The sequence below is a fragment of the Prunus dulcis genome, chromosome 2, assembly GCF_902201215.1.
Source record: "Prunus dulcis chromosome 2, ALMONDv2, whole genome shotgun sequence".
Lineage (NCBI taxonomy): Eukaryota > Viridiplantae > Streptophyta > Magnoliopsida > Rosales > Rosaceae > Prunus > Prunus dulcis.
In genome coordinates this window covers 22003257-22024345 of record NC_047651.1, presented here as the reverse complement: position 1 = coordinate 22024345, position 21089 = coordinate 22003257, and the positions used below count along the sequence as shown (strand labels likewise).

The 21089-nt window shown below is 36.6% G+C and overlaps 4 protein-coding genes across 6 annotated transcripts; 2 read left to right on the top strand and 2 right to left on the bottom strand.

The window, feature by feature from the left end:
• Nucleotides 1-2281: 2281 nt before the first annotated feature.
• LOC117618800 (LIM domain-containing protein WLIM2b) lies at nucleotides 2282-5494 on the top strand. 3 transcript variants are annotated; one of them, XM_034348532.1, is made up of 6 exons: nucleotides 2282-2564; nucleotides 3037-3263; nucleotides 3803-3902; nucleotides 3987-4021; nucleotides 4140-4229; nucleotides 4994-5494. In XM_034348532.1, exons 2-6 carry the CDS (start codon nucleotides 3129-3131, stop codon nucleotides 5210-5212), a joined length of 579 nt encoding a protein of 192 aa, XP_034204423.1. In that variant the 5' UTR covers nucleotides 2282-2564; nucleotides 3037-3128; the 3' UTR covers nucleotides 5213-5494. The 3 variants fall into 3 exon arrangements, with proteins under 3 accessions (XP_034204423.1, XP_034204424.1, XP_034204422.1); XM_034348533.1 differs by having other exon boundaries at nucleotides 2287-2671; XM_034348531.1 differs by having other exon boundaries at nucleotides 2288-2417.
• A 1832-nt stretch (nucleotides 5495-7326) lies between these two features.
• LOC117618798 (probable sugar phosphate/phosphate translocator At3g11320) lies at nucleotides 7327-12432 on the bottom strand. The gene is made up of 6 exons (XM_034348530.1): nucleotides 12138-12432; nucleotides 11628-11845; nucleotides 9567-10034; nucleotides 8845-8948; nucleotides 8500-8728; nucleotides 7327-7854 (listed from the first exon to the last, which is right to left on the bottom strand). The coding sequence occupies exons 1-6, from the start codon at nucleotides 12184-12186 to the stop codon at nucleotides 7708-7710; spliced, it is 1215 nt and encodes a 404-aa protein (XP_034204421.1). The 5' UTR covers nucleotides 12187-12432; the 3' UTR covers nucleotides 7327-7707.
• Nucleotides 12433-15216: 2784 nt separating this feature from the next.
• LOC117618801 (60S ribosomal protein L35a-1-like) lies at nucleotides 15217-17180 on the bottom strand. The gene is made up of 5 exons (XM_034348534.1): nucleotides 17066-17180; nucleotides 16922-16957; nucleotides 16542-16770; nucleotides 16395-16437; nucleotides 15217-15461 (listed from the first exon to the last, which is right to left on the bottom strand). The coding sequence occupies exons 1-4, from the start codon at nucleotides 17095-17097 to the stop codon at nucleotides 16396-16398; spliced, it is 339 nt and encodes a 112-aa protein (XP_034204425.1). The 5' UTR covers nucleotides 17098-17180; the 3' UTR covers nucleotides 15217-15461; nucleotide 16395.
• A 796-nt stretch (nucleotides 17181-17976) lies between these two features.
• On the top strand, nucleotides 17977-20996 carry LOC117618797 (O-fucosyltransferase 19-like). Its single transcript, XM_034348529.1, has 8 exons — nucleotides 17977-18468; nucleotides 18771-18847; nucleotides 18965-19035; nucleotides 19123-19211; nucleotides 19315-19447; nucleotides 19529-19758; nucleotides 19867-20343; nucleotides 20425-20996. Exons 1-8 carry the CDS (start codon nucleotides 18101-18103, stop codon nucleotides 20696-20698), a joined length of 1719 nt encoding a protein of 572 aa, XP_034204420.1. The 5' UTR covers nucleotides 17977-18100; the 3' UTR covers nucleotides 20699-20996.
• Nucleotides 20997-21089: the final 93 nt, after the last annotated feature.

The window sequence follows — 21089 nt, the reverse complement described above, 5'->3', positions numbered from 1 at the left end:
CTTATATTATTTTGAATTGATATATAATCCCTAAATTTATTCCCGAATTTTATTATGGTCTTTTAACTTTCTCATTTATGCCAACTCAATTATTTTTCACATTTTTCTTCAATTTTAATTACGTGATGTACGTTTTAGGTAAAACCCGAAAGTTGAGTCCATCGCAAGCGATCAAAGGCAAAATTATGGCTAAATGAGGGTTTGATTGACGAATTATGGTTTGATTTAGGAGATTTTGGTGAATTAGGGTTGTAATTCTGGGGACATATAGGTGAATTGGGGTTTCAATTGGGAGAAATTGGTGGTAGTGAGTTGGTAAGTTGTTTTAGAATATACTTGTGCTATAGATATGGGCTTAGTCAAGTTGGTTAAAACATATGCACTTCTCATTCTGCACCTGAGTTCGAATCCCCCTCCTCATAGTTTAAATTAGTTTAAAGTGACGAAGCGACTAAATTGGGCATAAATGAGAGAGTTGAATAACCAAAATGGCACGAAAATTAATTGAATGAACAAAATGGAACTCGGATATAAATTCAGGGTATTAAGTTAAAATATTTGTCGCACTTTTTATTTATTTATAATCAAATAGAAACTTTGTTAGATAAACTTCAACGATACAATCAAAGACATCAACAAGACATTTAAAATACCAATTCCAAGAGGGCAACAAACTAACATGCTAAAAACAAAACTCTCCAATGGAATTATTCACTAGTCTAAAAGTTAAAGACGAGAAGAGAGGAGGGGTAGTGAAGCTTCTTCCTCCTCCCCCTCTATGGAGTTTTCCTTTATGACACACAAAGGGAGAGAACAACTAGAGTTTCTTTGGACTAATATTTGTTCTTGACATTTCTCTTATTCATTGTTAAAACTTAAAAGTTAATACCAGCAATTAAAATCTCTAAAATAATTGAATTTAAAGCTATCTTTATAAAATATTCTCTATTTCAAATAGTAAAACTTCTATCAACTATAATTTTAATTTACACCTTTGAGACCAAATTATGATTGTCGTGGGTTGAGGTAATAATAAAAGGCCATAATGTTATAGTTCAAGCGTGGCCTCTTCATTGAAGATTTTGTTAAAACAACAGTGTTGGCTGTGACTGAGAAGAACAATCCATATTGGTTTGTCCATGGACCCAGCTAGCTTATCCAACTCATTGGCCACCGCCAGCAAAGCTGTAAATTAAATTTTGTACGAATAATTCCAGGCAACAAAAATTACCATCCACTCCCTCGTAAAATAAAAAAAATTAACAATTGACCTCAAGTATCTTTAAAAATAAAATAAAAAATATTGAGAGAAAAGGAATTCTGGAGTTCCGATCTTGGTGTCAATCAAGGGAAGAAAAGGACTACAACCACTGTAGTAACCTCGCGCAATACCTCAAGTATGTATTTGATTGTATTTTCAAATCACACGTATAATATTTTCTGAATAAATTAATTAAAAACTCTCAAATATAAACATTTTTTAACAGAGAGGCAATGGATCTTACATTCTCTTGGGAATGAGATGCTATGTTGAGTGCACGTAATTGGATAAATATTATGTTAGGCTCAGCTTAGAAAATTCGTTATATTGCCACCCAAAAAGTTGCTTCCTTCTGTTTTTTTTATTTGTTGGTAACCATTTTGTCCTTTACTAGTTCAGGCATTTTCTTCTGGGCTAAATTAGTAGATAAATTACGATGTTACCCAATGTTGTGGTGCAATAAGGGCCCCGTAAAATTATAAAAAGTTCTATTACGTTACTGCACTCAAGTATAATCCTAATATATGCATTTAATTATACTCTCTATTGTACTTAAATTCCATTTAAGTTATTCACAACAATTTCATCCACAAATTACTTTACTAAAAATGAAAAGTTTGCAACTTGTATGTTGCTATGGATAAAGACTTTTCTAAAATAAGAATAACATTATTTTGTTATTTTCGATTAATAATAGTATGACACGGATGATAATACTTTCACGTAACATAACATTATTGACTAGAAATACCAAAACAGTCATTTTTCCGTTGTAACTAAGTTGTTAGGATTCTTTGTTACTTTTTGTTGGTTTTTAGGTTCGTTCCACATAACAAAGAAAGGGCATATTAAGGTGAAACTAATTTTAAACTAAAAGAAAAAAAATGGGACATGAAAAATAAGAAGAGGGGTCAACGTGTAAATTTGCAGCCAAAAGAGGGCGAAAAAAGCCGCGTAATTGAGTCGTTGAACTTGAACAAAGACAAAGTGGAGCCAAAGTGTCGCCAGCGCGGATATTTTTATTCCATTTTATTCATAACGCCTAAAAATCTCTAATTGGATTTTGGGGGTCTCGAATATAATTTCATCGTCGTCATCCACCACTACGCTGTATCCGCTCGCTGCAAAAAGTGCTCGCCATCTCCACCTTTCTCCAGTACGCCAGGACCCATTTACTTATTGTTCCTCTCATTTCATCTTTCAAAATCTTTTCTTTTTTCTGTTTCCATTTTTCATTTATTGAGATTTTCAAGCTCAGTCAATCAGCCTTAAAGATCCACCATTTTCTCACTTTATTCAAAGGGTACGCTTTTTCCTGACCCATAAGAATTCTGTTGACTTCATTTCACCATCTCTGCTGCCAGATCCTCATTCATTTGTTCCTGCATTCTTGTGTGGGGTGTGTTTAAGGTTGGATCAGAGATTTTTTTTCTTAAAATAAAAAATAAAAATCAGCTATTTGTGTTCCATGGGCTTTCAGATCGGTTTCTCAGAAAGTTGAGCAAAAAAGATTTGATTTTTTTTTTTGGTTGGGTTTTTCTGTAGATTTGTTGTTAAAGCTGCCAAATTGTGTAACTTTAAGGTTTTACCTCCTCCGAGTCAAAATAGTTGCGTATGTGTGGCTTCAGCTAAATTTTGACGTTTCAATGAATCACTGTAGTTTAAATTTTACATCTTTTATTTCTAGTTTCTCAGGAATCAAGCAGAGCTCATCTTATTCTCAATTTCACTTCATCTGACTGCCATTTTCCCCTCTGGTTGATTGTTCATTGCAGATAGAAGGTTGAGAGGAAAGCCAAAATCTGCGTCGAAGCCTGTGGTGATATTGGATAATAGAGAAGAATCAGATCTAAAAGCATTAAGAAGCATGTCTTTCATTGGCACCCAGCAGAAATGCAAGGCTTGTGAAAAGACAGTTTACCCAGTAGAGGAACTCTCTGCGGATGGTGTGTCCTACCACAAGGCTTGCTTCAAATGCACCCACTGCAAAGGGACTTTGAAGGTACTCAACCATCTATTGTGGCTCATTTTCTGCTTTTGTTGTTGATTTTCAGTCTGAGTCTTGTAACTTGGATGCATCATTTTGATTAGATTGAAAGCAAATTGGATATGTTTTATCCCTTCTCTTCTGCTACATTTTTTAGCTGAGCATTATTGATTTACTGTTACTTCCTACTGGATAGGGATTGCTATATTCGAGGATTCTTAGTACAATGCAAATGGGTATAGTGACAAATAAACAATAATCTCGTGTATGAACTAACATTTTGCTTTGTATGTTTTTTGTTTTTTTTTTTTCCAACTTAATTAGAATGCCCTTTTTTTTTTCTTTTTTTTTTTTTTTTGGATTTTTCGTACAATACAAAGGGTATTGTAATATAGGATTATTTGTGCCATAAAGCTGAATCCTTTTTTATTAAGATATGCAACTTACAGAGTTGTTTATGGAAGTTCCTTCGTTCTTGTGCTTGTGCAACTTATAGAGTTGTTTATGGAAGTTCCTTCCTTGTTGTTAAGCTTTTGCAATTTTTATGTTTACAGCTGAGCAATTATTCCTCAATGGAAGGTGTTCTGTACTGTAAGCCCCACTTCGAACAACTCTTCAAGGAGACTGGCAATTTCAACAAGAACTTTCAGTCACGTATGTCTTTCTCTTTTCACTGATGAAGTCCACCTTTGATAAATTTTTTTGTGGTTTCTTGATTACCATTTTAATGTGCAACAGCGGCAAAGTCAGCTGAGAAGTTAACTCCAGAGCTGGTAAATTTTCCTGACAACATTACATTACGTCAAACTTAATTTTGTGTGAACAAATTTTTCTTATGCTGTCTATTGGTTGGCGTTAAGACTGATTCTCAAATGCTTGGGTTTGTTTCAGACTAGATCACCTAGCAAAGCTGCTAGCATGTTTTCTGGAACACAAGAAAAATGTGCTACTTGTGGTAAAACCGCTTATCCACTGGAGAAGGTAGTATCCTAAAATTTGTCTTTTGTTGATGATTATCCTTTATACTACTCTAATTTCCCCCTCTCTTTTCTCGTCCCAAACGTGAAAGAATTACGTTGGCTGTAGTGTCCCATTGTTGCTTTTATTAAGTTTAGCACATGTTCTATGTAATATTCCTGTTTATAATCAGAGGTGTTGGAGGGTACACAAATTTTGCATGACCTCGGTTGTACTGAATGAGTTCCTCTGCGTTAGTTATTTGAAGAAAAGGGACTAATTTCTTATATAACGTACATAGATATGAATCACAGGCATAGTGAGCTTGTTTCTTGGCTAGAATGTTCAGTATGTGTGGAAGTAGGATTTCATATTAGAAGTCAATTTCTAATGTGAAAATTTGGACAGAGGTGAGCAAGTTTAAAGAAAAAATATGTGCTGATAAGCCAAATGCTATTTTGTCAGTGTCCACATGGAACAATATCAAAGTTAGAGCTCCCCACAAGATCAATAAACCTGGCCCTGATTCTGTATGTCCCTTCCCCCTAGGGGTGATAAAATGGAGGGTCAAATAAAATATTGCACAAATTGTTTTGCCTATATAAAAGAATTTTCTTTATGAAATGCTTCAATTCCTATACAGTAGTGGTGTCTGCTCTGCATTATAGTTCCAATCCTCCATTGACTCCAAATTTGAAGGGAAAAAAAAACACACACACACAAAAACAAAACAAAATTGAAAAATCATGTGAAACTAATTTGGGTTTATTGCATCAAAATTTTTGCAGGTGACAGTGGAGAGCCAGGCCTATCACAAGTCGTGTTTTAAGTGTTCTCATGGCGGCTGTCCTATTACTCCATCAAATTATGCTGCCCTGGAAGGCATTTTATACTGCAAGCACCATTTCTCCCAGCTTTTCAAGGAGAAGGGGAGCTACAACCATCTTATTAAGTCTGCATCGATTAAGCGCGCAGCAGCAGCAGCAGCATCCATTCCAGAAGCATAAATGTCATACTTTATGGTTTGATTACATGGCTTTCTTTTGTTTAAGAGTGTTATATCCCCCTCAACCTATGCTTTCCATGGTGGAGTGAGAAACTTGATTCTTATCTGTTGTCTCTTTGGCTCATCAATCTTGGGCACATTGTTGTGTTTTGCTTGATGTATGTGGTGCGATTCCGATAGTTGTAAAATGAATTTCTTCAGGACTTTATTTGCAGTAAGTTCATGTTGTCACCATTTTGTTGGACTTTTTACGAAGATATGAGGAGTCTATATTTTCGTTTCATTTTTCTGATTCCATCTCATGTGAACTAGAGATCACCTTATAATCACTAGAGAGCCATGTAATCAGGTTTTATTGATCCTAACTCTAGGGTCCTGGCTAATGTTGATCGACAATTTGTGTACTGAAACATGCCCTTCCTGTTACCTAATTACACCAATGTAAATTAATGAAATTGAAAAAGACTGGAGCCTTTTGTCTGTACCCGTCTTCTCCACCGTAAGCCGGCCGAAACTTGAAACTCAGAATTAATGAGACTTCAAACGTGCTAATTGTAATCGTAATTGGAGGGAAAGTATAATACAGGACAGTCACACAAATACAGAAAAATTGTTTTCGAGAATATTCAGGAAAAATTAAAGGACATTCGATGGCAATTCACTCAACCACAACAGCAGCACTTTCCATTAGCACAATACATTTTTCTTGATCAATTCGTTCTTTCTCTTTTTTTCTTTTTCTATTTTATCAACTTGGTTTGTGGGTATGGCTGGTTCTTGGGGATTGGCCTACTTTTTAGAAGCGTTGTTTATACTTGCGTCAGATTGTGCTGTTAAAGAAGTGAACTTAATTCTGGTTTGCCTTTTCTGTTTCTCTTGCCTGAAAACTGGGTTTGTAAAATCAATGCTTGCTGCAGTTCTGTGAAGGGTGAAGTGCTCCACCAGAGGTGATATATTGGTTCAATCTTTTGCATGCAAAATCGTACTTTGGACGAGGTTCGTTATCTCTCTTGTTTTACGGATTCATGTTTTCCTCCCAGAAATAGGTGAGAATAGGCGACTTCAACCCATCATGTATGCATTGAATTGGTACTGAAATTCTAAACACAGAAATGTTTGCTTATGTTGTAGTCTTCTAGACATAAGATGGTCACATCTAAAGAAGTAATCACTATAGAAATAGAGGAGCCGGTTAGTTTAAACTTTTCCCTAAGGTATTTGAACTCATCCACCAAGGCAACCCAAGTAAGAAACCAGCTGGTGAGAATCAGCAAAGGCTTTGGATCTGTCTGTTCTTGAGGATGAAATTGCCAAGCCTGAGATTAGTTACAAAGGGTTTTACTTGGCTCCCAAGATAGAAGAGGAAAACGAAGCTCAAACAGATACCACACACCGAGTGGAGAAGAAGCCAACAAAGCTGAGCCTGTAGCGGATAGCAAGCCTGAATTAGAGAGCAGAAGCCAGAAGAGGAGAATAAGGAGGGTGAAACTCAATGCCACAGCAGCCGCAACTGCGCAACAGAAAAACAAGCCTCAAGTGGAGACAAGGGCTGAAATTGAAGTGATTGATCCATTAAAAGTTAGAATGAAATTGAAATTGATTCTGAAACTCAAATTGGAGCTGAAACAGAAATTGAATGTGGATTTGAGGTTGAAGTTGAGTAGTTTCATTCATCTAATCAGATTGCCATCCTATTCCTACCCATTAGCTCATAGGTATCATTGAGCTTGTTTGTGATTCAGAGTTGAAAAGTTTCAGACTAGTTCATGATGCAAGTTCATCTTCTTTAACAAGTGAAGCTATTGTCATCTTATATCTTGAATGAAGAACCACTAGTGTAGTGGTTTGGAGTATTTATTCCTTCAAGTAAGGTCCTGGATTCGAGTCCTAAAATCCATGTAGTGTATGTGAATTTAGTATATTATCGCCCCTCTCAATAGGAAATGTCCTAAATTTTATTTTTTTTGAAGACATTCTTTCTGATGTCATCATTGGCGCAATGATTTCATTTAGAGATTATCAGAAAATGGTCAGCAAACAATGTAGTGTTTTTTACAAGTTGCAACTAACAAGCATACGGCTTTAAAAACCTTGGTCTGAGATACAAGTACAAAATTGTGAAATTATGAATGTTTTCTTTCATTAATTAATCAATATAAGAAATGTTAATAACAGACTGATTGTGTGGAGACCAATTCTACAACCCTTTTTCTGAAAGAATAAACGATAAAAATATATTTCCTCCGTAAACCCAAAGCTGGGAATAATAGAGACCATACTAGTCACTTATTAAGTTTCCTACTTTTGACTTATCCTGCGTTGTTGCTGATACAAATGGAAGCCACGCACTTAGGCCTCCAGGGGAAAAATAGAATTCGTGGAGGCAAAATCCCGGCACCAACATGTGGCGCCAACTTGCCTCCAGGATGACCACCGCTGTTCTCGCAGTATGGAAAACAAAACATAGGAAGTTCCACCAGTGCTTTCCTAGAATCATCATTTACTTCGTTTCTTGGCTTCACTGTAAAGGATCACTCCAAAGACTGTGAGAGAATAACCCATCATTCCAGTCACGGAGACAGGGTTTCTAAAAATTAATATTGAGACCACCACAGCTACAGCTCCTTTAGCATTTCCTAGTACCTGGATAACCACAAAGTTCCATATGTTACAATTGGCCAAAAAAAAGTTCTATTTGTTACTTGCAACAAGACCAGGAAAAGAAACGTTAAAACTTAGTAATGACAATACGAAAATGTGAGAACTAAATACATCATTCTTCAATTTAATCAAGCATAAACTGCTCAATATTTCACATTAAGCATGATCATTTCATCTGTGAACATATTTAACCAAAATGGAGGAGACGGAGCCACTAATGATCCAATAAGAACTTACCCAGCTACTTAGGGTGGCTACATGAACCAGTTTCTCAAGACCAACATACTTTTGGCCATACCCTTGGCCTAATAGTGCCTTAATCTAAAGCAAATTGGTCCTAGATTATAAATTCAGCTTATTATAGTGGTAACGTCCCCATATCATACATAACTGCCTATAAACAGAACTCGTCCCCATAAGTTAGGATGATTCATATCCTCGCAACAAAATTGAATATCTTTCACCAACTTAAACCCTAAAGATAGCCCTGCAACTTCAATACTCCCCAAACCATACTTGTTATTCATGAAATCTTCTGAATGCTAGAACATTACAAGTGTTTAACAGCATTCATAATACATTCTGATTAACAATATACAAATGCCTGGATCATGAAGGGAGACAAACCTGAAGAGTCAGAGCACTGGTGTGTTTTGTGACCAAGAAGTTGGTCAGATTTACAAAATATGCCAATGCTGAATTGAATAGTAGATACCATATGATCTTGACATCATCTCTTGCAAGAGCTAGTGTTATACCAACCACATTTTCTTCCATGATAAGTGTTGCAGGAAGTAGGAAAACAACAGCTATCGGAGCCATATATAGAAGGAGGTTCATGGAATTCAGCTTCTCCCTGGAATATAGAGGCAAGCCATTCAGTGCCCATTTTCAGTTTAGATAGAATTTCAATGAAGAAGAAATAACTAATGCCATCAACTTTAACCAAATACAGAATGATAGAGCAAATACCCTTCGGAAGAAAGCAAAATCCCTTGAAGCACTGATTTAAGTGCCCTTGCAGCAGTTGCTGCGACACAAATCAAGAAACCAAACAGATGGAAGCTTGGTTCACCCTGTGGCCATGTAAAAAGATCAAAACTATTAGATGCATTGTGGTATGGTCGAATCAAACTGAAGGTTCATAACTTAATTTGAAGGCTCCACATAATTTTGTGCAATCCCAACTTGACTGGCTATATAATCTAGGCAAATAGGAAAAAGCCACCCACTTTCATGCACCCAACGGTAGTTTTAAATCAAAGATATTTATCTTCAAGGTTCCAAGACGGGAACTCACCCCAATTCAGCTAAATTCTTGTGCTATCTCAGCTTGACAAGAACTTATCAGATCTCAGGTCCTACCCAACTAATATCTCAGGTTCAAAATTTATGTTGTTTTGGTAGATCTTCTCACAACTATTTTTCTCTCAACTATCAGATTTTAGTTCCCATCCAACTATAGGACAGTTAAAACCAATTGGAATTATACACAAAAAGAACAACCCAATTGCAAAAACTGCCACCAATCCATCCCAACCCATATCCCACCAATTCACAGACTGGCTGCTCAATTCTCATCCAAAGCAGCTCATCCCAAAGCAAACCCATTTCCAGAATTCACATTAATTCTCCGTTATATACTTGAATTTGCGATAATAAACCAAAAATTAACAAGAAGGAAGAGCTCATACCCCACTTGCAATGATGACCCCTGTAACAACAGGAACGAGGGTGAGATAGGTGAGCCAAGCTTCCCTTTTGAGAGTCATAAAGTAGGCAAAGACCGCAGTGAAGAAAGGCGTGGTGGCCCCAATAGCCTGGTTAAACGAGACCGGCAAATACCGAAGCGAAATGTTCCCAAAAACGACCGACACACAAAACACAAGGCTCAGCGCCGTGATCTTCAAGAATTGGACCCGGGATCGAATGGTTTGCATAGGAACCATCTTCATCCAAGCAATTGCTATGTAGCTGAGCAAAGAACAGGCGGTCATGTGGCACATGGTGAGGAAGATCGGGTACTTGAAGCCATAGTTGCTGAGTAAGTACTTGTTCAGCAGCAGAACCCCAATGTTGGATGAGTACCAGGCGGTGACGAGCCCGATCGTGAACAAACGGCTCTTGCCCTTCATTTTATGAGGTGGGTCTCGATGGGACGGCTGAGATTTTGAGGCAAAACCAAGAAAGCGTTAGGTTCAGGTGAGGCGGGATCTGTTAGGGTTGGGGCATTGGTGAAACCCAGGTAGAGAATGACAAAGTGGGTTATATAGAATCATGGGTTGGCCTCCCATGGATCTGAGAATTGAGGTTCATTGAAAAGACGCAGAATTTTAAGAAATTTAAATGAAAAACAACGCGAAAAATAAAGAACTTTTAGAAAGTAAAAGGCAGAGAGAAAGGGATTGAAAATGGAAATGGGTCTCTGTTAAAATTAAGAGAGGCTGCGTCGTTGGGCCAGAGTTTTGAGGACGACCGACGAGGAATGTGCCTCTTCTGCAAATAGGGGACGAGAGAGAGAGAGAAAGAGAGAGTTTTAAAGCAGAGAGAGGTAAACGCGTACGAGAGAATTCACTTCATTTCTTTTCTTTCTTTGTTGTTATTTAAGTTATTAGTTTAATTAGTTTTTTTCGTTTTTATTTTTCTTTTGTTGTAAACTATAAGCAAAGTAGACTTTGACCATATTCAATTTTTAACATAAATTAAATTTCTCTCTTTCGCAAAAAAAATAAAATAAAATAATAATAATAATAATAAATTTCTATATATTAATTTTAATTTTAATGACCATATAATTAAATTTTGCTTCATTTTTTTCCCCATAAAGATTTTGACTTTTAACTTTTTTTTATTAATGGGAACTTTTAAGAAATTTATTCCGATTCATCACATTTACCTTTATTTTATTTTATTTTTTATAATGCGATCATCAAATTTACTTTGACCTTCATTTTATTTTAATGTTTTGGAATGCATGTTTTTATTATTTCCATTTTTGGGTTTACTTGTACACTTTATATCTTGACACAAAGTAGCAAATTGGAAATACAATTTTGTTTTTATTAATTTGCCAAGAGTTTAAAATTGGAAATACATTTGGACCCCTATTTAGTATGAGGGAGGGCAATGAAGACAAGGACGTGTATGGAATGTAAGTGTGGGGATTAAGAATTGTCAACGAAGAAGAGAGAATGCTCTTCTTCCACGGCCAACGCGCTTACTAGAAAATTAAAAGATGTTAGGCAAGCTTATGCGAATCTGGCCACCAATTGATAAAATATATTCAAGCACTAGAAAATTGGACCATGCATCATGCAAGGGACTAAATGAACATTATCAGATGCTTGCTCTTGTATGTATGTGTGTTTTTTTTCCTTGGATGATTTCTTTACATGATTTAAGGTGCACGAAAGATTTTTTGTATTAAGATAACAATAAATTTGTTTGGTAAAACTATTGACTTATATATTTTTGGTTCCAACTATATGCCCTTAAATGGATTGTTTAGGCAGGAAAATTACTTGAATTGCTTGCTTAAACATTTTACCGATCACGTGCATTGTTTGTGTGTCAGAATATATTTTGCAATACTGATAACGGAATCATATTTTTAAACCACATTATATGACAGGTGATACTACATGTAATAAATGATCTTCCATGCCACATAATATGATTTTAAAATGTGATTCACATAGCACCCAATCTTTGAATAAAAGAGTTAATAAAAGCAAATTGAGAAGAGAGACTCCAACCTTCTTATCTGGCCATGTATAAGAAGAGCCCAAGGCTGGTAGTGGTTGACCTTCAACTACCTCTTCGAAACCTTCATTACTAGCTGCTGCTGTGCTTGCACCCAATTCAAAGTTTCGAACTTTTGTGCTTCTAAAACTTGTGAATGATAGCGTAGAAAAAATTGCACATCTTCTTGAAGAACAGACAAGTACTGACTTACTCAGTTGCTTTGCACCACCTGAAAATTCCCAGAAATGTCAAAAACTTTCCCAATTGCCAAAGTAGCAAAATTTGGGTCTCTTTGTTTGGAATCTGAGCAAATTTTTTAAAATGAAAGAAATTGATCGTAAGACCGCCATTTGGGTTCACTTAGATAACCAAATTAAAGAACATTTTACATGTTATCCATGAATCTGGTGTCCTGTTTTTAAAAACTCAATATTATTTTCAGCAACCAAACTCCAGAATTCATCTGAAGTACCCAACAATTTAAAATACAATTTTGTGCAATTAAGAGAGAGAGAGCATACAATTGAAAGGTACAAGAGGGGCTGAAGCAGTCAATTGAATCTGTGCCATAAAAGAAGAAAAAACAACCTCTGATTTTTTTCTGTGTGTGTTTAGGTACCAAAACCGAAAAAAAGAAAAAGAAAAGAGAGAGGGAGAGAGAGAGAGGAAAGTGGGCTAAAGCCTAAAAGGGTTGTTAAATTTTGTTGAGTTGAGCAAGCGAAGGTGAGTTTCTGTTCATGGCTACCTGAAACCACTGTTGTTGTGTTGTGATGAGTTGAGCAGCTGAAGTTGAAGGTGAAGCTTTCCTGGTGCTAACGTGGCATTGGTGGGTTTTGACCTGCAAAGTACAGAGAGCCGAGAGTGAAGTATATTCTGTTTCTACTTTAGCATTGGTCTGGATGGTGAGAGAATATCCAATATTATCCAATCCGATCCTCCCCTGTATGGCAATTGGTCCAAGTTTGATAATTTGTCTGGTTTTTCCACCAGCTGACAGAGTTACCAAGGCATGCCAAGTGGTGCTTATTTTGTTTTCATGGATAAAGATTTTGGTCACAGTCAAAGGCGCCTTCAAGCTGCAAATTACAACATAACATCATATAGGTCGTGATCACTCTTAACGTTGAGCCTAAAATATCTTAAATCAATTGTTCTTTTGAGGAGCGTTTAAGTAATGCAGTTTGATTACAACGAAGCCATGTTTTTCACTCTAATATTGACTGTTTTAATTTCTCATGTATTAAGATATAGAAGTTAAAATCAACTAACTGTTCGTCTAGTAGTATTTATCTTCTTAAATATTGAAAAAAGTTACGAGTTTGATCGAATCATCGTTCTCTACTCATGACTCTTGATTAAGGGCTGCATCGGGTCCCGATTGCTGACTTGGATGGTGAATGGGGATGCTTGCTCACTTTGAGGTTAGGCAGTGAAGATGAGTCCAAGGTCCTACAAATGGAGAAATTTGTACACACAAACTTAGCATAATTCAGCCCATGTGAAAATGCTGAAAACCCGGGTCGTGCAATGACAAATAATAGTACTAGTAGTATATGTAGTTCCACTGGTTTCCAATATATCTGTTGAAAGTATGCAATGTAATGTAATGTCCTGCCAAACTTATAGATAACCCTGATGAAAGATCATCCGCTCAAATCATTAACTTCAGGACTTTTGGATTTTGGTGGTGCTGAGCCAGATGTTCTAAAATCGAGAATCCTATGCATTTTGATTCTGGCACTTTGTTTGATGGAAAATTTTATGGGATCATCAATGGAAATGTACCCTTAGCTTTGCAACCTTATAATACGCTTTTTTTGGACAAAGAGGTTTTTTTTTTTTTTGTTGTTGTTGTTGTTGTTGTTGTCATAGTTAAGAAGAGAGATGGGGAAAAATTCACACATACGGATACTACGAGGACTTGAACGCAATACCATTAATAAGCATGTCAAATGTGTGGACTAATCGGACTAACACCTTATTGGTCTTAAACAAAGAGTTGAAGAAGCCCATTTTTGTTTTAAATCTCTCTTTAAATTTTCTCAACAACAAAAAAAAATATCTCCGAAGATTTTCTGTGTTCTTATTATTATTCTAGTCAATTCCCATCATCCTAAAATGCAAGAAAATGCAGAAGAAGAAAAAAACAATTAATGAGATTAAATATGTTGAAATGTCACATCTTAGATGAAAACGATGTTGCGCACCTCGACGCCTTAAACTTTGAAATGTCTTGCGCACGAGGCCTGCCCAGTTCAAGGAGCAACCAAATGTTTATTTGCCATTTGGCCTAACTTCACATTCTTACAAGGACAAATGGGATTAGACTAACTAATTTTATGCCGTTAATCAAGTTAGCAGACGCTTGTCCCATCTGTTTTTGGTCAAACTCAGTTATCCACCTTCCCTGTTTACTGACACTGAGTTTGAGCATGCAACTAGAATTTACGTTGATTACTGAATACTGATTAGCATACCAAACTCGTGATTAAGACGGGTCATAATTGGTTTACCATGTTTTGCATATCTGACTGGTGTGGATCTTAATGGACTAGTATGTTAAGAGAGACCCAAATGACAGAGTTCTAAGGAACAAGGACAATAGCTCAAATGGCACATATGGAGCATGAGCTAAAAAAGAGTACGCCAAAGCTTAAATCTTACAATTTTGATCACGTGGTTGGCTTGTGAACGTGGTCGACATTTGCCTACCTTATAGTTTAAACAACTACTTTTACATCACATGCCATTTGATTACAAACGAAAGCAAAGCCCCACTCAAGGGTTTTGCATCCACTAATAGCATGCTTACAATTGTGTGTAACTGCAAAACAAAGGCAAAATGACCTAAACAACATGTTAAATCGCCACAGTTTACGTGCCTTTCGTTTTGGCAGTGTGCATTGGAGGGAGAGATCATCTTTCGATAGTTCTTTTATTCTTTTAATGCCCCTTTGCGTAATTGCATTTTACTACATGGGTTTTGTTTAATTCTACTTGGGCTTGAGATGCAAACTTTTCTTGGTACCCTTCTTCGCACTTTGGTTTTAGCCAGGCCCTTTACATTGAATTTTACATCATCAATCAATTAGCTTCATGTAAATTTACATCATCAATCAATTAGCTTCAGTTTGAGGGGAGCTTCTATAATGAGGGTTTCAATCCAGCAGTTTAATAACAACTACCCCTTAGCTATACATTTGATAAAAACTCTCTTATTATAACCCCTCATTGTAGCCTCCCTGCAGTTTGAGCCGTTTTAGATCGATCATCTGGGGACCAAATCTTTTAGGCAAGTTTGATTAGTGACCAGTGAGGCAATATGAGTGAAGCAAATGCCAGGGCTCTACAACTCTGTCCAGGCATAAGTAAACAAATAAAGCATAACCAAATGAATAACACAACCAGCACATTATTTTTCACAATCGTATATAATGACAAAAATAGGCATCATCGACAATGGCCACAGATAAAAATGGTCATATGAAACCACAATGTGAACAAATGGGCTTTTTAAGGGGTCGGCCGTTGCCCTTATTGGGGAATTTTAATATAGCATTTCACAATATTAAAAACCCAAATTGCAGAAAAATAGCCAACGAGAGAATGCTGCTTCATTCAAAACTTTTACTTCATACTCAGTTTAATGAATATTCAAACACGAAGTTGAAATGGTTGGACGATAAGCATTAAAATTAGTGACTATTGAATGATGTTCTGCCATCCGAACAAACAAAACTGACTCCCCTTCAAACAAACAATACATCTAACTTGGCTCGTAAAAACCATATAAAACTAAGAAGCCTTCAAACGACGAATCTCTGTCATCTATAAGTCCTGAGCAACTGCAAGAAAGAAAAATGAGCATAAGGTTAGAACCAGGGTGGAAAGAGCTTTTGCTAGAAACTCAACAAAACCAAAAGAAGCACTGCGCAATAGGATCATGTCATAAACAACAAGCATCTCTATCCTAAGAACTGCAATATGATCTCAAGTTTCCAGATCGAAATTTAAAATATAGCTAGAAACAAAACAAAATTGAAATATGTATTGCTGCAAACTAAATAATTTGGACAGCAAAATCCACAAGTACAAAGAGAAGGGAATCAAATCAACACCAGCTTAATGACTCAATAACCAACAACCTAGATATTACGGGGAAAAACCTCCAACGTATCTCTACCAGGCATCAAAATGAGCACGAAAAAAAAGATATCATGAAAATGTAAAGTAATTACTAAAGTCAAAACCCAGGCATCAAAATTATGTAAACCAGTAAAGGCTCACTGGTGAAACCCACAGATATGAATGTATCAAATAGCAGTAAACATCTAGCATGTAATCAAATGGAGGATTTCAGAATCAATTGAGACAACACAGTCAAAGGTATTACCTTCTAGGCAAATGTAAGCAACCAAATCCTACCCTACACTATGCTAAGCTAAAATGTCAAAAGTAATACAAAAATCAGCCAATAATCACAAATGTAAATATATATCTGAATGTTGAACACAAGGCACAACAAAACTATTGCATTCTCTATAATTAAACCGCAAAAGCTCAATTTCACAAAAACGCAGACATGAGTTGTGTAACAATAAAAGACAAAAACACATGCTGAAGTAGCATATTCATCCACATTGTATTGAGGCAAATCCAGAAAATCTTACAATGCTAAATCAAAACTTCAAATACAAACAGCCATGCACAACATACACTGCATACAAATAACAGTAGAACTAAAAATCAAAGCAAAACAGAACTCAAAGAAAAAGTACCTTATATATTGCTGGGATACATGAATACCCTAACACGAGCACCCTACAAAGGAAGCACAAAAAAAAAAAAAAACACAATCAGAAATGGCATTGATAAAAAAACTACTACACATATAGCACACTAACATTTTTAATATAACACAATACCATGGATTTTGGTGGCAAATTGGAAGTGAACTTAGCACGAACGATGCCACTGTTACCATGAGGCCTGGAAACCTTGCCCCAAATGCAGCGGTAGTGGCTCCCATTCTTCTTCACCTTGGCCTTGTAGATGTACGCCAATCGCTTTCCAGCGTACCATGCCACCTCCTCTTTGGTGTTCACTCCATTGATCTGAATCAAGGAGGTGCCTGGGTATTGGTTCGACTTAGACCTAACCAAAACAATCAGTCAGCTCAAACCCTAGTCTCCATTTAGCTCACAACCGAAAAACAAAATCAAATCTTCTTCAATTTTATGGATTTATCAGTAGAAAAACAATTGCAGCCAAACAATAACAAAAAGCACAATACAAAATCAATTACCTTTTGTATCCGAGAACGGTGCCCCCGACGTAGAGTCTGATATAGGACATTAGAGTGAGAAAGTATTACAAATCTGATACATGTAATCGGATTAACATTTCCAGAAATTAGGGTTTTGGCGGAGGCAAGAAATGGATCAATTACCTAATTCGTTCTCCTTGGCGTTCCTTCACCATTTTTGCGTTTTGGGGTTTATGTCTCTACCAGTAAGCAACCACAGACGCCTGCGTAGAAGAAGCACTAAAACCCTAAATTGGTCTGCAAGAAGATTACGGTATTTATATAAAAGAGAGTGACTTTGTAGATGGGCCTTATTATGGGTATGTAACCCACTATTCGATTATAAGAAGGCCTAAGTAAGTATCTATACGTCCAATTAATCATTTCGGATCCTAGCCCAACCCAAATCTGAAAGCTTTTGTATTTTGATTTTTTTTGTGATCATGCTTCTTGGTCTAGTGTTATTTTTCTTCTCAGTTGGAAGATATCCTAAATCCAAATTTTCCCTCCCCGATGATTGAAAAAAAAAAAAAAAAAATCTTTTGAAGGTTTATAGCTAGAGTTAGGGATACCAGTGTAAGAGATTTATGTTCAAACTATTCAAATAACGTTATTTGTATCAATCTATTCATTAGGCTTATGTCAAGTAGGTTCCGACTTTGTATAAAATATAGTGAGTAAACATGTTTATGAGTCAATCGGGTCTAGCCTGTTGGAAAATGATCTTGATTTGTAGACCAGTGATTTTAGATTTAGCAAACCTTTGTGTTTATGGTAATTCATTCAAAAATAACAAAAAAGGCAAAAAGAAAGAAAGATTGTTTGGTGCAGGTGGAACACCATCAACATTTCTTGTGTACGTTGGGGGATTTTGCTTTGGATAATATGCGGTGCTTGCTCTGTTTGAGTTTTGAATTACCAACACAAATTATATATATAGCCAATAACATCACAAACACAGAGCCTCATCCGCCTTATAATCCGCTCCCACTTTAAATTCTAAACCCATTAAATAAAATAAAAACGAATTGAATTCACAAACTTTGTAACACTAACACGGGCCGTTACCTCCTCAACCCACTAAACTAAACTTTAATCTCCTCCCACGTTCCCTCTCTCTCTTTCAAGCTTCCATAACCCATTACTCTGCAAATCCTCTGTTTCTTTGTTTCTTTCTCCATGTCAAACTCTGCTGCTGATCATCACAACTCATGCACCAGGTCAAGGAGACGTGTGCATGAAGCCACAGAAGAACAAGATACTCCTGTCAAGTCCGATGACGCCAACGTTAATGCTGTCTTTTTTCGCCGTAGAGTGCGCAGGTTGTCTGAATTCTCAAGAGGGTGGTGCAGATGGGCTTCCGTGGTTTTGATGGTGTTAGCTTTTGTGTCAGTGCTGTCCAAGTTTGCTTTGCTCAGTACGTTTCCGGAATTGAGGATGATGGAAACAATAGGTTTCATTCGACCGGGGATATCATCAACAATGCAACAAAACATGGTCAGTGAAGGTGGCAGCATTTATTTGACTCAAATACAGGAAAGTTCCAGGTCAGATTGTTATATTTTTTTTCTGCATTTTTTATCCTGTCATGAAGGTTAAGAAAGATATATAAGTTTAGTCCAAATATTGCTATGCCATGTGAACAAATTTGTCATGTATTGAATAATCTTAGCTCATATTAATGTCAGACTCAAGATTGATGCATGCTCACATGCAAAGTTGCAGTTGGGTTTAAATGGATCATCTGTCATTTTATGACTGATAAGGCTTTGATATTCTTCTTACAGTTGGGGTATCATTTTTTAGTAACCTGAGATTGTGATCCCATCTTTTATTTGATTTCTGCTAGTCAGACTGGTGATATTTGGGCGCCACCAGAGAATGCTAATTATTACCAATGCATAAATCGATCGAAGAAGGAATTTCGTACGTCCCGAAAGTTTTCATCCCCAATGAATTATCTTTTGTGATACTACGTTGGAAACTAGTCATCACAAACAATATGAATCGTTTTAATTCAATTATAAGTTTCATTTGTAACAGGGAATGGAACAGCCACAAATGGCTATCTCTTAATTCGTTCCAATGGTGGATTGAATCAAATGAAGCTTGGGGTAGGCAACCAATTAAGCTAGCTTCTGTGTTTTGGGACTTTCATGCTTTTCTTTCTTGGGTTTCTTCTGAATAAATTGAACTTGCAGATAGGTGACATGGTTGCAGCCGCAAAACTTATGAATGCGACTCTTGTTCTCCCTTCTTTAGATCACAAATCCTTTTGGACCGACCCGAGGTTAGGATTCTTAATTAATATTATACTGGCCCATATTAGATTAGGCTATTGTAGTTGAAAATTTAACATCCCTTCATTCTCTTTTTAACAATGATTTGTTCAGTGATTTTAAGGACATTTTCAACTGGAAGAACTTCATGGAGGTTTTGAGAGATGATATCGTAATTGTAGAGTCACTTCCACCAGAGCTTGCAGATGTGAAGCCCCGGGTTAAGGCTCCGGTTTCTTGGTCGAAGGTATGGTCAAGATTGTTTTTAGCCTTTTTCAATAAAACCAGTGGGATTTGAATCTAACGATGTGTAACAATTTGTGACCAGCCCAGTTACTATAAACAACAGATGGTCTCATTATTGCAGAAGCACCGGGTGCTTAAATTCACCCTCACAGATTCCCGACTTGCTAACAATGTTGCTACCTCAATCCAGAGGCTCCGCTGCCGTGCTTTGTTTAAGGCACTGAGATTCACAGCTGAAATCGAACAACTCGGGATGAAGTTGGTTGACAGATTAAAGAACAATGGTAGCAGATACATTGCTTTCCATTTAAGGTGTGTCCAAGAAATTAACAATGTACTTGACAACAAAATGTGTCCTTCATATATTGTTTCTGTATAATTTTCTAACCAGTGACAAGCACATTATATTTTTACATGCAGATATGAGAAGGACATGCTTTCTTTCACAGGCTGCAGTCACAATCTTACCCAAGAGGAGGATAGAGAGCTTGAAACAATAAGGCAGCAGACGCCGCATTGGAAGCATAAAAGGATCAACGGCACAGAGCAGAGACATTTAGGACAATGCCCCATGACCCCAAGAGAGGTTTCTGTGTTCCTTGAAGCAATTGGGTTTCCTTCAGATACAAAAATATACATAGTGGCTGGTGAGATTTATGGGCAAGAAGGACTTAAACCAGTGCAAGACAAGTATCCTAATATATTTTTCCACTCAAATTTAGCAACTGAAGAAGAGCTACAACCATACAAGGACAAGCTCAATCAGCTTGCTGCCTTGGACTATATTATAGCAGTGGAGAGTGATGTTTTCATCTATTCTCATGATGGAAATATGGCCAAGGCAGTCCAAGGTCATAGAAGATTTGAAGGGTTTAGGAAAACTATCAGCCCTGACAAGTAAGCATAACTATTGCCCAATATATTAAACCAAATCTTCATTTAAGCTCTCTCTAATATTCAAACTTATGTGCCTTGCAGACGAAGGTTTGTGAGATTGATTGATAAGTTGGACAAGGGTGTGATAACTTGGAAAAAATTCTCGTCCCGGGTTAAGAAGTTACACGAAAAAAGGATTGGAGGACCATATCGCAGAATTTCCAGAAATTTGCCCAAACTTGAGGAGAACTTTTATGCAAATCCTTTTCCAGGTTGTATTTGTGAAAGGTCTAGTGGCTCAGACTCAACATCATCAACAACAACAACCCAAAAGATCACAACAGGGAGACGAAAGTTAAGAGGAAGGGTGTTTTAAGTGTGGCTCGAGCTGTAGATATTCATGCAAGATCATATCTTTAGCTAATGTAGCTATCTCAAATCATGTACATACAAAGTGTACTGAAGCAGCAGATGGGTTCTCCCTTAAATATCTGTTATTTGTGCATTTGATGAATCTTAGATAGGTAGAAAACTAAGAGAAGCTCATATTGGGAGATGCAGTCTCTAAGGTTACAGAAGTTTTGAAGATTGTGGGAGATTAGAATTTAGTCTGCTTCCCACTTTTGTCTAAACGTTTGTAAATTATGACACATGACATGAGAAGGTTTTTCTTTTTCCTCTTTTGGGTAAAGAAAAAATAAAAATAAAAATAAAAATAAAAGGCTAATTATAACAATTATTACTAAGGCGCTGGCCCAAACAAGGAT

Bases quoted from the DNA above. Each gene is read 5' to 3' on its own strand.
- LOC117618800 (XM_034348532.1), top strand. From the start codon at position 3,129: ATGTCTTTCATTGGCACCCAGCAGAAATGCAAGGCTTGTGAAAAGACA. The intron at 3,264-3,802 runs GTACTCAACCAT...TTATGTTTACAG, and splicing joins ACTGCAAAGGGACTTTGAAG to CTGAGCAATTATTCCTCAAT. The intron at 4,022-4,139 runs GTAAATTTTCCT...GGTTTGTTTCAG, and splicing joins AGAAGTTAACTCCAGAGCTG to ACTAGATCACCTAGCAAAGC.
- LOC117618798 (XM_034348530.1), bottom strand. From the start codon at position 12,186: ATGGCACAGATTCAATTGACTGCTTCAGCCCCTCTTGTACCTTTCAAT. The intron at 8,729-8,844 runs GTATTTGCTCTA...TCTATATTCCAG, and splicing joins ATTTTGCTTTCTTCCGAAGG to GGAGAAGCTGAATTCCATGA. The intron at 7,855-8,499 runs GTTTGTCTCCCT...GTGGTTATCCAG, and splicing joins CCAGTGCTCTGACTCTTCAG to GTACTAGGAAATGCTAAAGG.
- LOC117618801 (XM_034348534.1), bottom strand. From the start codon at position 17,097: ATGGTGAAGGAACGCCAAGGAGAACGAATTAG. The intron at 16,958-17,065 runs GTAATTGATCCA...GTCCTATATCAG, and splicing joins CGCCAAGGAGAACGAATTAG to ACTCTACGTCGGGGGCACCG. The intron at 16,438-16,541 runs GTATTGTGTTAT...CTTCCTTTGTAG, and splicing joins ATTTGCCACCAAAATCCATG to GGTGCTCGTGTTAGGGTATT.
- LOC117618797 (XM_034348529.1), top strand. From the start codon at position 18,101: ATGTCAAACTCTGCTGCTGATCATCACAACTCATGCACCAGGTCAAGG. The intron at 18,469-18,770 runs GTCAGATTGTTA...GATTTCTGCTAG, and splicing joins CAAATACAGGAAAGTTCCAG to TCAGACTGGTGATATTTGGG. The intron at 20,344-20,424 runs GTAAGCATAACT...TGTGCCTTGCAG, and splicing joins AAAACTATCAGCCCTGACAA to ACGAAGGTTTGTGAGATTGA.